Below are 18,851 nucleotides of genomic sequence, written 5' to 3'. Positions count from 1 at the left end.
AAACAAATACTCTTATCAGTATCAAAAGGGTCTCAGAAGAACCATTCTTTTTCACCTTGTTCTTTGAAAGGGATGTTCAGTAGGAAAATGCTCATTTCACTGCATAAAAAAAAGGCACTAGCCATAAGAATATCTATAATCACAACTGAACTTTTTTATTTTAATGTTTTCACTAATAAGTGAATGTAAGTATCGTGAAAGTTCTGATAGGATAAAGATCCTATTGAGCTAAATTTTTCTGGCCTTACATAAAGATACTAAGATTTAAATAATTTGGGGATTTAGTTCAATATTCAGATTTAGTGGCAAATATTACTGCAGTCTTAAATAGAATGCTCCCTTAAAATAAGATTAAATCCAGAAACTATAAAAACAGACTTTGAGGAATTGCTCAACCTAAGATAGTTTATAGACCCAGGAGTGATGCCCAACAGAAAGGCAAGCCAACCAACAATACACATGAAGAGGAAAAAACAGCACCCTTCTAAAAGGTGAAGGCTTAAGACCTTTACATTTCTGATTTGATGTTTTCTTTCTTATTCTCATAGCAAAAATAAGAAAGTGTAAATTTTACACAGCCAGCAACCTAACACTCTGAAAATGAACACAAGCGGTAGATGGCATTTAGGCAACTTATTCAAAACATATTTTTCAGAATAAATATGTACAACATTCCTACTCTATTTTGTAAGCTTTAGATACAAAAATACCACAACCACCTCCACACTCTCATTCTATTACATCAGTAATACTGCTGTAATCTTTAGGATTCATCAAGGAAACAAGTTACTATTTTTCAAAGCTCTTACTCTTAATGTGCTCCCAGACTTTTTCTTATTTTCCTTTTTGTGGCACTGGGGATCCAACCCAGTGTCTTGCACATGCTGATTAAGTGCTCTACTGCTGAGTTACATATACCCTACCCTCAATGTGTCTTTAATTTTTCTTTTTCTCTGGTTATGCAGCTTGTGGAATAAACAATTATCACAAAAATCTCTGTTTCTTTCTGTCTCTCTCTTTTTTTGGGGGGAGGAGGGTATTGAGACACTCCACTAAGCTGTTTTGCGTTGGGTATTATTGAGATAGGGTTCCTCGAACTATTCTACCTGGGCTGGCCTCAAACTGAGATTCTCCTAATCTCTACCTCCTGAATAACTAGGATTATAGGTGTGAGCCACAGATGCCTGGTTTTTGTTTTCTTTTCTTTCTTCTTTTCTTGTGGGGTGGTGCTGGGGATGAACCCAGGGTCTGGCACATGCTTAAACAATGTATTCTATCATTGAGGTTTACCCTCAGCCCTGTACTTATTTCTCAAGTATGGAATTTTACAAAGGTAGTTTTACTCAATTGGAATTAAAGATTGCAATTCATTTAACTGGATGTCTTTTACACTGTCGTGAATCTTTGTTCTCAGATCACTAGTAAACTCAAAGATATAAAATAGTTAAATCTTCCCTTTTTTATGTAAGGCAATTTCTGGGTTCATTGTGCTTTACACTTTCTTTTGCAGCACAGTTAAGACTGAATAAGTAAATATGTAGCAGGTAATATTACATTTTCTCTTAATTGATATTTTAGCATTTATTCAAAGTATCTACTGCATACTACTACTACTACTACATGCACAAGACCACTCACTCAGGCACTGTTAAAAAACCATATTTTTGAGGCCTCTTCTCAGTTTCCAGACTCCTGAGAGAGTTAAGAAGAGTTTGTAAATAGTTTTACAAGAAGATAGAAAGTAGTGACACAAGAGAGATATACTGGGGCGCTAGAGAATTCAGGAGAGTCAATTTGAGGAATGGAGGGGAGCAGACAGGGGTGGGAAAGGAGTCATGAGATGAAGAAGCTCAGCACATGCGTGTGTAAGGAAGAATCAGAAGAGTGTGCACATGCAGATGAGCGGAAATGACATACTAAAGCAAAGATAAGAAAAGGAACTACATTACAGGGTGGTCAGCTTGGAAGCTGACTTATTCTAATTCATTTGAGCAGCAATTTAAAAATTTTTCAAAGGAAACAAAATCATCATGGCTTATTTAAAAGGCAGCAATTTTTGAACTTAAAAATTTCAGAGTTCTTTATTTATAAGAAATTTTGTTTGATGTTAAAGGGACATGAATGATTTGTAGGTAGGGAGCAAGTAATGAAGGAAACTGTGGTGAACAATTTAAATTTCACACTATACATAACTAGAGCCAAACAGTTTTGAATTGGGGGGTGGGGAGGGAAACTAGTAAAGAGTCGACTAACTAGGAATCCAATGGAAATGTTCAGGTAAGGGTTGAAAAATGTCTGAAACAGTAGTTCAGAGGGAAAGGACAGGGCACATAATGAAGATACTATGGAAGCAGAACCAGTAGGCCTTGAAAATTGTCTGGCTATGGGAGACAAGGAGGAGAATCAGAAGACTCAGATTTCATTTTTTTAATTTTAAAAATCAATTAATTAGATAAAGGATCTTGTTATATGGCTTAGGTTGGTTTCGGACTTGAGGTCCTCATGTGTAAACTTTTCCAGTGCTGGGATTATAGGTGTGCCCCACCATGACCTGCTTTGTTATTTTATTGACTTTTTAATTTTTTATTGGTGCAGGAGACTGAACCCACAGATAACTCATTTTAACCTAAAGTGACTATTGAGGATGGTGATACCATTAATAGGAATCAGGAACAAAAGAGAAAAAGAAGAACATAAAGAGAATAATTAAACCTTGAATGAAATAAAACACAAAGCACATGAAGGCTATCTAAATCTAACTTTTACAAATGATGATAAAATTGCTCAAGGCCATAGGAAGCTACATTTATTCATGCCTACCTCCCACAGAAAACATGATAGGAAGCCAAGAGCAAAAGGAAGTCAGTTTAGTGGAAAAATTGCCTAATTTCAACAATAATAAATCAGGTAATCATAGGAATCAGAATGCAAATAAATGCCTTCATCATTGTTTTTGTCTTTTTTTTTTCCCTCTCAAAACATCTATAGAATGAAATCTAACCATTAGTCAAAACTGGAATTTGAGCAAATAATCAGCTTTAAAACTGTTACCCAATAACAATTTCTTATTAAAACCAACAGGCACCCTTTAACCTACTTGGCAAGCACATGGCAAAGCTACCATGCCAAGTTTTTTTTCTTTTCCTGCTGATAAACTTATGCTATTAAAGTGCTTTACCATCAAGAATAAAAAAAAAATATTTGCTAACTTATTCTAAGACAATGTTTTGTTTTGTTTTTTTCAGGCAAGGTCTCACTTTGTAGCCCAGGCTACCTTCAAACTTGCTCTCCTCCTGCTCAGGCATTTAAAAAACTACTCATAGTTGATAATTTTACTTAATTTGCTGTTTTACCAACAGTGAATCCAGTTCATCCATATCTTAATGCTCCTATCAAATTGAAGGCTTTATAAAATACATGTATCTATGAGTAAATTCCAGCACCAAAGTCAGAGAAAGTTTGGAGCCTTTCTACTGATTACTAAAGAACTTTTAAATCACAATCAATAATCAATAAGACATGACTGAAAAGCTGTCATTTAAATGGTTTTTTTTGGCGGTACTGGGGTTTGAAATAATGGCCTTCTGCTTGCTCTGCATCTTGAACCACACCCTTAAATGTCATTTAAGTTTTTAGATTACCAAATAAATAAAATTTAATACCTTTTGTATATATGATAAATAAGTATTTACAAAAATGTGATAGAAAAAAGATCCAAGTTACAAAAATGAAATATAAGGCAAAACTACAGATTAAAATCACTTGGAAAAGTATTACATAAATAGTTAAGAACTTAGACTCTTACATAATATATAAAAATATTTTAATCATTAAATATTTTATTGTACTTTTGTTTTCCTAAGACAGTATCTTGCTATGTAGCCCAGCCAGGCCTGAAACTTGTGACCCTCCTGCTTCTGCCTCCTGAGTGCTGGGGTTACAGGCAAGTGCTACAAATACATTAATGGTTCAATGGTTGATGATTTTAACTGTAAAAGAATAAAATCATAAAGTGCTAAAATATGCTAAACATTTACTATATAATCTTAATGGTTCAGAAAGACAGCTTCCGCATTACTTTAAAAGACGTCTAAGATACTGGAATAAAGAAAAAATGGAAAATACTTTAAGAAGTAAAATAAAACATACATAAAAGAAAAACATACATAACATTATGGAAAAAATACTGGTGGCATCCCCTTAAATGTGTCAATTACTAAGAAAATGAAAAACATACTAAATATAAAAAGGACACATGAATTAGTAAGCTGAAATTTTTATTTTTTTGTCTATCTTCATTTTAAGCATTTTATTATAATGATCACACTTTGTACTCAGAAAGTTGTTATAAAAAGTAAAGGTGAGGAAAATATTTGATGACACAGAAAAAGGTTCAGAGTATGTTTTATACTTAAAACAAGTAACAAAAAACAGAATATGATTCTACTTATGAATATTTATAGAAAAACACTGAAAGACATCTGCCAATCTTCAAGACTGAACTCTATAACTTCCTAATAAAAATTTCTGAGCTGGCAGAGTGGTTCAAGTGGTGAGTATCTGCTTTGTAAGCATGAGGTCCTGAGTGTAAACACCAGTGTGGCAAAAAAAAAAAAAAAAAAAAAAAAAAAAAAAAGGCAGTATGTCTAGGATATATATGTGAAAAAGGAAATTGAGAGTAAAATTTTTGACATGATCACAGTTTTTATAAGCAAAGATGCAGTCTGGAATATGCTGATTACCCTACTTTGATGAGTAGGTAGGTGGCCTTTCACTTTGTATTTTATAGTAGTTCTGGAATATAACAGTTTTATAGTTAAGCACTTGTATAATTAAAAAATATGCAAATCTGAAAATTCTCAATAAAATACTGGTAAAATGAACTCAAGAACATATCAAAAAGATATACCATGATAAGTCATACAGGGATGGTTCAACATATGCAATCAATAAATGTAATACAAAATATAAACAGAAGGACAAAAATCACATGATTATCTTAATAGATGTAGAAAAAGGTTTTGACAAACTTCAACATCCTTTCTTGATAAAAGCTCTGATGAAACTAGGAACTGAAGGAATGTACCTCAACATAATAAAGGGTATATAATAAAACCTATAGCTAACATCATACTAAATGGGGAAATACTGAAATCATTTCCTGTAAAGGCAGGAAACAGACCAGGGTGTCCACTCTCTCCATTATTATTTAGCATAGTTTTGGAATTCCTAGTCAGAGCAGTAAGACAGGAAAAAGAAATAAAAGGAATTCAAATAGGAAAGGAAGATGTCAAATTATCCCTATTGGCAAATGACATAATCTTATACCTGAAAGATCCTAAAAACCCCACAGAAACTCCTAGACATCATAAACACCTTCGGCAAACTAGCAGGACACAAAATCAATATACAAATATCAGCAGGTTTTCTATGTAAGAACAATGAACAGACTGAGAAAGAATTTAGGAAGACAATTCCATTTACAATAGCCTCAAAAAAAAAAAAAAAAAAAAACAAAACCCTAAAATGCCTAGGAATAAACTGAAAGGAAGTGAAATTTCCTCTACAATGAAAACTGTATTAAAGAAACTGAAGAAGACATTAGAAGAAGGAAAGATCTCCCACGCTCACAGATTAGCAGAATTAAATTGTGAAAATGGCTATACTACCAAAAGCAATCTACATGTTCAATGCAATCCCCATCAAAATTCCAATGACATTCCTCACAGAGATAGAAAAACCAATCCTTAAGTTCAGATGGAAGCACAAAAGACCAACAATAGCTAAGGCAATATTGAGCAAAAAACAGTAACACTAGAGGTATCACAATACCCAACTTCAAGGTAGACACTACAGAGTCACAGCAATAAAAACACCATAGTACTGTCACAAAAACAGACACAAAGACTAATGAAACAGAAGATCCAGACATAAAAATCCACACAGGTACAGCCACCTGAGGTTGTGTGTGCGTGCGTGCGTGTGTGCGTGTGTGTGAGATTGGGTTTGAACTCAAGGCTTCACACTCGCAAAGCAGGCACTCTACTGCTTGAGTCACACCTCCAGTTCATTTTGCTCTGCTTATTTTGAAGATGAGGTCTAATGAACTGTTTGCTGGGGCTGGCCTCAAATCTTCTGATTTTAGCTTTCCAAGTAGCTAGGATTACAGGTGTGAGCCCACCAGCATCTGACTGGTGACCTAATTTTTGACAAAGGCTCCTAAAACATACAATGGAGAAAAGATAGCCTCTTTAACCAAAGTTGCTCAGAAAACTGAGTATCTGCATGTAGAAGATTGAAACTAGATCCATGTCTTTCACCTTGTACAAATATCAATTCAAAGTGGATCAAAGACTTTAATATAAGGTTTGAAACTGAAACTAGTGCAGAAAAGAATAATAAATACACTCAAACATATAGACATAGGCAATAACTTCCTAAATAGAACATCAATGGCTCAGCTAGTAAGAGAAAGGATTGACAAGTGGGACTACATCAAATTAAAAACTTCTGTACAGCAAAGGAAACAGTCACCAGCCTGGAGAGGCAGCCACAGAATGGGAGAAAATCTGCCAGCTATACATCTGACAAGGATTAATAACTGGAATTTACAGGAAGCTAAAAAAACTAAACTCCAAAGAATCAATGACTCAATGAAGAAATGGGCAATGAACTAAACAAAAATTTTTCAAAGTACAAATGACCAAAAAGCACATGAAGAAATGTACAACATGCCTGGCCATAAAAGAATACAAGTCAAAATCATGTTACAATTCCACCTCATTCTTGTTAGAATGTCTACCATCAAGAACACAAACAACAACAAATGTTGGTGAGGATAGGGTAAAATACACTGTTGGTCGGAATGTAAATTAGTACAACCACTACAGAAATCAGTATGGAAGCTCCTCAAAAAACTAAAAATAGTACCGCTATATAATCCAACAATACCTCTCCTTGGCATATACCTGAAGGAATGTAAGTCAGGTTACAATAAAGACATGTTTATTGCAGCATTATTCACAATAGCCAAGTTATGGAAACACCTAAGGAGCCCACAACTGATGAATGGATTAAGAAAATGTGGTATTTTTATACAATGGAATTTTATTTAGCTATAAAGAAGGATGAAAGCATATTAAGTGAAGTAAGCCAGGTTCAGAAACACAAAGGTCACCATGTTTTCTCTTATATGTGGAAGATAGATCAAAATACAACTACAAGCATATAAAACATGTTTTCAAAAGTGGGACTGTTAGAGGAGATTAAGGGAGGAGGAAAAGAAGAAAACAACGACAGAGTGAATAATATAAAAATATATTTGTGCAGGAACAAGACACAATGAAACACACTGAAACTTGTTAAACAATACAGGATTGGGGAAAGGGCAGGAAGAGTAATAAAGAGGGTTAGACAGATAAAAGTGCAATATACTTACAGGTAAAATATCAAGACAAAATCCCTCTGCACAATGAACAAAACAGTGAAGGACAGGAATAATAAACAGGTCATGTTAAAGGAAGAGTAATGGGGGGGGCATAAATGAAGAGGGTAAAGGAGGGTGAATTATGGTTGAGGTACTTTCTATATATGTACAAACATGGAACATTAAAACCTGTCGAAATCATTTTAAGAAGGCAAGTGGGGGGGAGGAGAATAATGGAGGAGATGAACTGAGGTACAATATATGTATATATGGAAATGTCACAATGAAATAACTATCACATATTAATAAAAATATTTAAAATTTGCAAATCCTAAAAAATAATGAAAGTAAAGAACCTAAGACAAATTTGTAATTAAACATTAAAAATGTCTATGAAGTCAGGTGCAATGGGGCACAAAGCACTCACAAGGTGGAGGCACAAAGATTATGAGTTTGAGGCTCACCTGGGCTACACAGCAAGACCAGCTCTCAAAAAGCAAACAAACAAACAAACCAAAAAAAAAAAGTCTGTAATCCCAAGTACTCAGGAGGTGGAGTTTGGGAGGATCAAGTTCAAGGCCAACTCAGGCAAAAAGTTAGCAAGATCCTATCTCAACTACACAAGCAGGGCATGGTAGCAATGCCTTGCCGCTCATCCCACCTACAGAGGTCATAGGTAGGAGGATCATGCAGGCTGGCCCTGGGCAAAAAGCAAGACCCTATTTGAAAAATAACTAATGCAAAAAGGGCTGGAGGCCTGATTCAAGTGATGGAGTACCTGTCTAGTAAGCTTGAGGTTCTGAGTTCAAATCCCAGTATTGTTCCCCAAAGGGGAGAAAAAAGCAATAAAAATGTCTTAAAGATAGTATATTTGAAAATAAAATAACAAAAAAATCCTCTTAAATTATAATAAACATTTACATACCCCAAACCATAGAAACAAAAACATGAATGTATCGTAGTCCACCAAAACAGCAAAGATAGGCATGATGCAGGCTTGTATTCCCAGTACTCAAGAGGCCAGGGAGAAGAACCTTTGAGTACAAGGTCAGCCTGGGCGACATAGTATGACCTTGTCTCAAAAACAAAAACAAAACAAAACCCAGAGATATACAAGACCTCATTTGGATATAGTTAACAGTCCATAGTGTTAGCAAAGAAAAAAGAAAAACTTCTTTTTGCCAACCCATAGTAAGGAACTCTTCTTCTTTGAATTACAAATTAAAACATCAGTACACTCCTAGGTAATCAAATCTACTCTCCCATTCCTTTGAATAAAAAGTAAGTAAATAAATAAAAATCCCATATAGCCCTTCTCTAAAACTAGGAAAAGTATGTAGGAAAAATTATAACACATACTGAAATCCACAGTAAGCCACAAAACTGATGGAAACTTGTGAAAAAAAGCATGAAAGGGAATAAAGAAAAATCAAATGAAACACAGGAGAAAAAATTTCAATTAGTTCTTCATTTTTTATTACATTAACCTCAGTAAAAAACTGCTCAATTGCATGATAAACACAATCCTAATCTCAGAGTCAGAAAATGGGGCTGGGTTTTGGCGCTGAAATTCACTGATCTTATGTTTCTGGGTGTGTTTCTTATTCAAATCAGGGATAAACCTGGTGTAGCAGTGTGTGACTGAAGTCCCAAGTACTACAGAGGAGGAGGAAAGAGGACCCATAAAGCTCAGAAGCACAGGCCCAGCCTGGGCAACACAGCAAGACCTGACTCTACTAAAAAAAACCCCAAAAATCCACAAAAAAAGAAAAGCAAAAAGCAGGAATACCATCTTTTATGGCATAATTGTGGCAAAGTAATTTACTCAAGTACCTAATACACAAGTTTTTATTGATCTTAGGAAGAAAACTGATAGAGAAGATCACAAAGTTGTCACAGAGTAACCATTCTTTTCTCATTTACCATATTATTTTCACTGAATTATTTTCTTTTTTTTGGTGGGACTGGGGTTTGAACTCAGGGATTCATGCTTGCAAAGCAGGTTCTCAACTGCTTGAGTCATATCTCTAGTCCATTTTGCTCTGGTTATTTTGGAGATGGGGGTCTCAAGAACTATTTGCCAGGGCTGGCCTTGAACCTTGATCCTCTGGATCTTAGCTTCCCAAGTAGCTAGGACTATAGGCATGTGGTATCAATGCTTGGCTTCATTTTCTAGTCTGTATATATTGGTTGGACGGTACCTATAATTGCAATTTTGGTAAAAATTTTAAATAAAATGTTTATGAAGAGTGTATGATTTCTAATTTAAAGGACATAATATTGTCAATATCAACAAATAGAAAATTAAGGGAAAAGAAATGTATAGTTCATCATAAAATAGTGGTTATAATTATTGGTTATATAGGATAAAAAGAGCCAAACCTCATAACCATCAGAAGTGTTGTGTGCAGTCTAGTTTGTACAACTCAAAACAGACCCACCTGAATTAGAGACGATCCAGTCAAAAAGTAACTAAAATAATTAGGGCCATAAGAGAGGAACGAATAGGATTATTACTTTATCTGTGGATAGACAGACTGAGAGAAGTGATTAAAGTCTTCATAAGATCAAATTATCTGTGTATGATGAAGTATGATGTACTTCATCAAATTCTGTAAGATCTGAGTTTTTTGAGATTGAGCTTTTAGATGGTAATAAGCTTATGGGACGCATTATTTATAATCCTTAAATAAAAAAAAAAACTGCAAAGAATGAAGTGAGTCATAGAGTCTGGTGTTCCAGCCAATGTAGGGAGTTCTATGGATGGGCTCTTTGAAAGGTATTATATAGAGAAAAGGCACTCATTGCACATCTGTAAGCAGTGATGACAGGTACTCTTTCTTTTTGTGATAATGGGGGTTGAACTCTGGGCCTGTTGCTTGCTAGGCAAGCAATCTACCACTTTAACCAGGCCCCTAGTCCTTTCTGATTTAGTTACTTTCAGCATAGGGTTTCACATGTTACTAAGCACAGATAGCTGACAGTAAGACACATCTTATCCTAAAAATAAAACCAAAATACAGAAAACACAAACATGAACCCTGTCTCTGATGAAACTAACATTAGTAAAAGAACAAGCCAGGTATGGTGGTCCACTCCAGTAATCCCAGCACTTGGGAAGCTGAGGCAGGAGGACCTTGAGTTCCAGGGCATCCTGTGAGCTAAGTATCGAGACTGTGTCTGGAAAAAGACAAGGACAGATGAAAAGAAAAAAAACCAACCCAAAAAACCATATATATACCTGACAGCCAACAGGGAAGGATATGGAAGAGAAGCCAAGTGATTTGCCTAACAGAATCCCAGAAGGGCTCTTTAGCAGATCTGCAGAAGAGGGTTGGGAGGGCTGAGAGCAAGGAGAATGTGTAAGCATAGACTCATAGATCCAACCCGACTTAGCATAGCCAGGCAGTTCCTTTCCTCAGCCCCACAGAAGACATCAAGTATAGTCAGTACAAAGTCTCTAGATAAATGAAGCTTCTGGGCTCAAGACATGCTTGTGCTTGTGTTTGTGGATGTAGGCAGAGACTGAACACAAAGTAGGTTAAACAAAAGTGTACAGACTAAATGGAGACCTCTAACCACTTTTCCCTTGCCCAGTTTTAGAATGTCAGCAACAAGGCTTATATCCCCCAAGCAAGATATACTAGACTCTTGGTATCTGCAGTATATGGTTCCAAGGAAACCATCGTTGAGGAAAAAACCACACGTGCTCAGGGGACATACAGCTTAGTATTGTACTATGGATACTTGATTTATTTTTCCCATAAAATATCCAACTTCCACTAAAGGCATGTCACCTCTTTCAACAAATCTAAAGTGCTCAACTTTATCACTTAAATTAAGCACTTTACATGCCTTTTTTAACTTGGGAGGATTACCTTAACTTCTACCTTGCTTTTTGGCTATCAAATGCTTTTGAGGAGGCATATTTTCACAAAATTAAGGGCACGGAAACACTCAGCAGAGCACATAAGGATTTAAATACAACTGATGATACCATAGGACTAAGAGCTTCACATAACTGAGCTGTCTAATGCATGCATGAGAATTTAAAATTTTTATCTTGGAATTTCTTTTGTTCATTCACTCACTCATTCAATTTTGATTGCACTTCATCAAAACTACATGTGCGGAAGGTCAAAAGAATAGCAAATCTAGACTGTGGTGGAGCATGAAAGGTAGGGATCCAAAGTGATGACACCATGAAAAAAATAGAACTGATATTGTTTTGCAGGTTACCAAGTAAAAAGGGCTAGCAAGAGATGTTTTCACAGAGGTGGTGGAAGAGAAGCTAGAGATTTAAAGAAACCACGCAAATAAAAAATGTTAATTGCAACCTCCCCCCTCCACCAAAAAAAAAAAGCTATTTAAAAAAAAAAAAAAGGGAAAATTCATCATAGTATATAGTTTGGTTTAAGAGAAAATAATATATCCACAACATAGTATAAAAGTTCACAGTTGCAAACCACCTTACAATTATTATACTTCAACTTGTTGATTTTATAACATGAATAAATATTAGAACAATTAAATGATGTCCATCAATTGTAAACCATAAACTCAGGGTCAAAGAGGTATCAGTTGTCACAAGTGGGGATACTCACCCATCTACTTCTGTGGATGGACTGGTTTCAGGAATTTGAATATAGTGGTGACACTGGCATTCTGAGTTTTGGTTCTAGCTTTAAACATATGAAATAGGGGAGATAACCTCTAGATCTCCAGTTTTCCATAAAATTAGCAGAATGGCACCATTTCCATACTTCCTCAGAGTTAAGACAAGGTTCACATTACATACTGGATTCGAAAAGTTTTAAAAGTAATTTTATGTTGTTGCTGCTGGCTTGCTTGCTTGCTGGCTTGTTTATTTATTTATTCACTCATTCATTCATCCATTTATTTATTTATTTATGATGATGAACCCAGGGCTTCATGAATGCTAGGCAAGTATCCTACCACTGAGCTATATCCCTAACCCAGAAATAATTGTACAAGTTGTTTATATTAGGGAGTATTATTAACATCAACATAAGCATTATGATGTTAGGAAAAGAGGCAAAATTGGTTGGTAGATAAGGCAAAGCAGATCTGGGATCATCTTGCCTCTTTCATGCAGAGGAATTGTTCATGGTTCTTTTCTTTCTCCATTGCTATTATACACATGTATTGTCTTACAGTTTCTGTAAGTCAGAAGTCCAGGTCCAGCTCTAGCTGCAGTCATGGTGTTGCAGGTTGTACATTCTTTTTTTGGGGGTGGGGGTAGTACTGGAATTTGAACACAGAACCTCACACTTACTACCCCTTGAGAATATCCCCAGACCTTTTTGCTGTGGTTATTTTTTTTAGATAGAGTCTTGCTTTTTGCTCAGGCGGGCCTGGACAGTGATCTGATTTTATACTTCCTAGCACAGCTGGGATGAGAGGTATGAAACACCATGCCCTGCTACTGGTTGAGATGGGATCTTGTGAACTTTTTGCACAGGTACAATACTTGAAATCTTGGCCTCTACAGTAGCTAGAGCCCTGAGCCACTGGTACCTGGCTAAATGGTGTAGTTTGGCAGAATTCATTTCTTTACACTAATAGAATTGAAGGCCCTGGCTTCTCTCTGGCTGGATGCTCTTAGCTTCTACTCCTTGTAATGACTCTGTGCTACTTATAATGGTATCCCTTTCATTTTCCAGTCAGCAATGACACATCAAGCCCTTCTTATGCTTCTAGTCTGATTTCTCCTTCCCATTCACTGTTCTTAATTTTTTCTTTTTTGGTGGTACTGGGGTTTGAACTCAGGGTCTCTTGCTTACTAGGTAAGCACTCTACTGCTTGAGTCATATCTCAGGGCTTTTTTGCTGTACTTATTTTTTGGATAGGGTCTCATGTTTTTTGCCTGAAGTTGGTCTCGGATGAAATGCTCCTACTTATGTTTCCTGTATAGTTGGGATTATAGGCATGCACCACACATAGTTTGTTTGTTGAGACGGGTCTTGTAAGCATATTTCATGGGCTGGCCTCCACTAGTGATCTTACTGATCCCTACCTCCTGAAAGCTGGGATGACAGGCCAACCTGCCTCCCTCCCTCCTTCCTTCTCTCTCTCTCTCTCTCCCCACAGCTCTGGGAATTAAACTCAGGACCTCAGGCTTGCTAGGCAAGTACTCTACTATTCAAGTCACAACCTCAGTAACACAGAACTTTTTGTGTGTAATATAATGCCTTATGCATACAAGGCACTACCACTGAGCTGCATCCCCGGCTCCTGGAATTTAACTTTTATGGTTGTGGTTTACCTTGCCCATTTTGAGAATACTCTAGAACACTCAAGAGTAAAGAGTCACTAATCTGACAGAGGTGGAGGCTAGTCTGAATTCCTGATAAGTTTGACTTATTAAATATTATTTAAAAGGAGAGTACTACTATTGTCAAGTATATGCCAACACAATGATTACTATTTTAAAGCTTTAGTAACTATTTAAGAATATTATATAACTTATATATTCCCTCAGCAAACATCTTAGCAGCTCTGAGCTATTTGTGGTATCAAGTGAGGATAAAGTCACAATGCTGCTTTCAAGAGAAAAATGGCTAGTATGGAAACAGCTATAGCCAGGTGTGGTGGCACAAGCTTATCATCTCAGTACTTGGTAGGCAGAGGCAGAAGAATCATGAGTTCAAGGCCAGCCTGGGCCACACAGCAGGACCATCTCTCAAAACAAAAACACGCAAACAGAATGTAACACTAAAAAAGAACTTAATGAATAAGTACAATCTAGATTTATACATATATCATTTTATTTATTTATTTATTTATTTATTAAAATAAAAGTGACATTTTGCATTTTGGAGATCCTAGGAGAAGCTGGGAATGAGGTCAGTGGCAGAACACTTGCCTCACATATTGGAGGCCCTGGGTTCAGTCCTCAGTACTTAAAAAAAAAAAAAAAAAAAAGAAAAAAAGAAAGTTCCTAGGAGGAGAAAATCACTTATCATCTTGCTACCTACTTGTTTAGAAAAACCTTTTCCTACTGATAAAGTATACATTTAGGCTGTGAATTGAACCCAGGTCCTCATGCATGCTACGCCACTGAGCTGTACCCACAACCCCTATTATCATTTTTATTTTTCAGTTTGTCTGAACATCCTGTGTGAATCATTTCATTTGTTTTAAGCCTGGCAGTTTTCTTCCTTAGAGCTAATAAGCTCTTTAGGATTCAAGTGTTTTATTTTCCCCACTGTTCTTACTTGTGCAGCCTCGGCATTATCCAGCATCTCTTCAAATTCCTGATACTCTTCGTCATCTGGCTCAGCACCTGACAGGCGAGCTGCCCTGGCCATGAAGTATGGAGGCAGCTCTCCAATTGCTGTGCCGATACCCTAGGTGAAAAACCAAAATACTTATAATGAGGTTCTTTTTTCAACACAGTGACACTTAACAGATCAAATTTACACTTTTCTGCATCACCAAAAGCATTCTAAGATGCAATGTACCATGCAGGGAATGGAGGGAGCATGTTACATAATCAGAAGGATAAGAATTTGAATCCTATGTGATACCAAGCAAGATGACAGACATAAACCTCTTAGACAGCCCCTGGCACATTGCAGACACTAATGCAGCATTTCTCCTTAGGTTCTGTTACTTTTTTCAGGTCCTCCAGTACTTTCCTAATATCTAAGTGAGCTAGTAATAAAAATTCACCAGTACAGCTGTAAGATTAATACCTTCCAGGAAATCTGGCACTTCAAATGTTGCTTTAATCCCAATACAACTTTTTTTACGTGTGTGTTTTAAAACTTTGAAAAAATTGTGGTCAGGAAGTCTCTTGAAAACACAACATTAGGATGGATAAATTTTCACTACAGGAAGAGTTTAATTTCCTTAGAATACTGACTCATGTTTCAGTTACTCTGTAGATTTTTGTTTTTGAAGAGAATTTTATTTCTAATCAATTTAGGACATAAGGATGAAAACAAAGTTTAATGAATCAGGAACTTGGTTTGGATTTAAATGGCCTAAATACAGGATACACCATAATATCACAGGCACATTGTCTCTAGGGAAATTCTCAGCTTTGAGCCCAACAGACTTGGTTCTCTACTCTGAGTCACAGGGAATGAAAAAGCATTGCTTATTTTCAAGAGCAACTTTAACCCTTTCAGTCTGCTGTATCTTATCACTCTGCTTCCAAATAGCTTGAAAAGGAGGAGAGATATACATACATAGAAGGATATGGGGATGAAAAACAAATACTGGCAAACAAGAAAAGTTAATGTTGCTCAACTCTGGAGGACTGTAGAAAACCAACCTAATATTTTAAAAACTGTTAAATGAAAGGAAGGAATCAAGTATTTAGCCTTTTGTTGCTATATGAATTAATCTGAGGGTAACCAAATTAGCGATAAGGAAATTTTCTCTATAAAAGTATTCTAAGCTGGGCATGGTGGTGCATACTTGGTTTCTTTGAGCCCAGAGTTAGAGGAATATCACTATTTTATAACCCCCAATAAATAATGAATTATCACTAGTGTTAATGTCACAAAAAAGGCAACCAGATATTATTGCAAAAGAAAAGCTAAAGTATATTCCTGCTAAAAAAGGAAAACAAAACTTCAAGCCTGTCAACCTACCCATTCACAGGTAACCCAGGGAACAGATCAACATGTTTAAACTACACCAACCAGAATGCAATTAGTAAAATTCAGACTGTAGGAAACTATTCGACAAACCCACTTTCATCAATATATAGATTTGAAAAGAAAAACAAATAAAATCAACAAATTCAACAGTAATTGGATAACGGATTACTACAAATTTCTTTCAGGTATGATAATGTTTTTAAGCTCTACAGCTCTACATTCACAGATGGAATGTGATATGATATGTGGGATCTGCTTCAAGATAATGGAGAGGGAGGACAGGTGTAGATAAAGAATATCAGTCACAAGTTAATATTAGTTGATATGGGGTAAAAGTGCCATTAATTCACTTTGTAATTTTCTGCACTTGTTGGGAAGATTTCATGATAAAAAGTAGGAAAAAGTTCTTGACAACATTTTATTTAAAACATGAACTTCCCTTAAGTTCAAATGTAAAGTTCAAATGTGAAGTCAAATGTTCAACAGTTCTGAACACAATCATATGATTCAAACTCATGACAAGTTTCCTTAAAGTTAAAAAGGAAGTAACATAACGAACTGAAATGAAATCAAGAGCTATATTCTAAACTGACCATAATTACTGCTTTATTTTAATTTAATTCAACTCATATCTTTCATATTAAGAAGAAATAAGAATGGTGATAGCAATATTGTATTATTATACAAATAAATAAAAGGGGACTTTAATCATCCAGGCATATTTCCCTAAAACACACTATATCCTAGCTACAGATATTAGACAATGAAGCCTCATCATTTCAGAGTTCTTAAAAAATAATTTTATAGGCCAGTTACAGTGGCTCACATGTGTAATCCAAGTTACTTAGGAAGTGGTGACTGGGAGGATCATGATTTGAAGCCAGCCCAGGGAAAAAAGTTAGCAGTTAGAAGCCAAGTTAGCAATTGAACCAAGTGGTGGTTCAATCTCAATCCTAGCTATTCAGGCCATAGGTAGGAAGACTGTGGCCTGAGGCAGCCTGAGGCAAAAACTCAGATACCATACTTGAAAAAGATGAAAGTAAAAACGAGGTGTGGCTCAAATGTTTGTAAGCAGTAGGCCCCGAGTTCAAACCCTAGTATACTAAAAATAGTATAATTTTTATAAAAAATTCAAATATAGTAAATTTTGGGTTTGATTCTCCAGCACTTGGGGAAAAAAGAGTGAAACTAAATATAGAATATTGATAAAAAATACAAATAACAAAACTTAAAAAAATTATTTTTGATGGTACTGGGGTTTGAACTCAGAAATTCAGAAAGTTCCCTTAAAAACCCTATCCTACATACCAGTTCATTACCCTGAAGTCCCTGCTTCTGGAAGTGGAAAAGAGTTTAATGTGCACAAAAGATGTGAACCAACTAATAAACACAGTACCTCCTCAGAATGCTAATTTTATTTTGGGGAGAAGAAAAAAAAATTTTTTTTTTGCAGGGATGGTACTAGGTATTGAACTCAGGTCCTCCAGTTTGCTAGGCTGGTGCTTACCACTTAAGCCCTTCTGCCAGCTCAAGTAGAAGAAAATCTTTTCATTTAATGTTTGTGCTTGGAGTTTTGTCAAGTGGATTTATGGCAGTGTTTTGCTTTTATACAGGAAAATGTTAAGTATAATGGTGAAAATCTGGAGAACAGAATTTTTTGTTGGCAGTACTGGGATTTGAACTCAGAACCTCATGCTTGCAAGGTAGGTACTCTGCCACTTGAGACAAATTATGGAAAATCAAAAAACTGCATGGTTCTAAAGAAAGAAATAAGAACAAACAGACTAATTAGCATTTATTGTTATTCTTTTACTATACGTAAAGCCTAGTGCTGACTGTTGTGAGGGTGATATATTTAGGGTACAGACTATATTTTTTAGGAGCCTAATTATTTTTGGGAAAGTAAGCCACTACACCAGCCTAATTTAAGGCTGCATGAAACCAGGCCAAATAAGCACTATAGACAATAAGCATTATGAGAATTTGAAGAAGGCAGTTATCACTGCCAGCTGCAATGGAGGTTTCCTTTGGGCATTAGTGTTAATCCGGACACATAAATAATTCTTTAAAAAACACAAGTATAACATTAGCAAAAAACAGAAAATGAAATTTTATATATAGTCCCTATTCTAGCATGTTCCAAGTACCTTCTGCTATTCTAATAATAATTTTCCATCAAAAGACTAATGTCATCAAATTTACAAAACATATGAAAGTAGTATAATGTATTTGTTTCCCATGTTTATAAAAGAGCAAGAGGAAACATGACATTTTTCCTGTCTTTCATATTCAACAAATACAACATGCAGCATTTCCTATTTTATAATTCTTTTACAGCACAACGTAACTGCTAGTCTGGGAAAGGTAGCTCAATGATCTGCCTAGTGTACCAGATCATTGGCTTGATGCCCAGAATCACATACATACAAAAAGCTAATATTTAAATGTGTTTTAAAACTCTGTTCCTTCTAAATGCACAGTGTTAACTGCGAGAGAAATTACAGGTATATAAACTTAACGAACCCAAATGACAGTTAAAAAATAATTCAAATGGCAATAGAAGTCTGTAAAAAATAAATCATTTCTCAATGATGGATGCCTGAATAAATTTACGCATATATCAAACAGGCAAATAAAAACAAAACAACTTGTGTGGATTAAAATACTCCTGTCATTGAACATATTGTCCAAAAACTTTCCTTAAAAAAAAAAAAAAAAAGTAAGCAAACCACACAGAGAACAATTAGTATCTCTGAAAGCAGGACCGCAGGATCACCAGGAATAACTAGAGT

The 18,851-nt window shown here is 35.6% G+C and overlaps 1 protein-coding gene across 1 annotated transcript in view; it reads right to left on the bottom strand.

Annotated features, from left to right (window-relative positions):
- Positions 1-18,851, bottom strand: part of Vmp1 (vacuole membrane protein 1) — a 108,198-nt gene that overhangs the window by 39,829 nt on the left and 49,518 nt on the right. The window contains exon 7 of the mRNA XM_020161838.2: positions 14,665-14,796. Within this exon, the coding sequence (XP_020017427.1) occupies positions 14,665-14,796 (132 nt within the window). The remainder of the gene's footprint in view (positions 1-14,664; positions 14,797-18,851) is intronic.

The sequence above is a fragment of the Castor canadensis genome, chromosome 11 (genome assembly GCF_047511655.1).
Source record: "Castor canadensis chromosome 11, mCasCan1.hap1v2, whole genome shotgun sequence".
NCBI lineage: Eukaryota > Metazoa > Chordata > Mammalia > Rodentia > Castoridae > Castor > Castor canadensis.
This window is presented reverse-complemented; position numbering and strand designations above follow the sequence as displayed.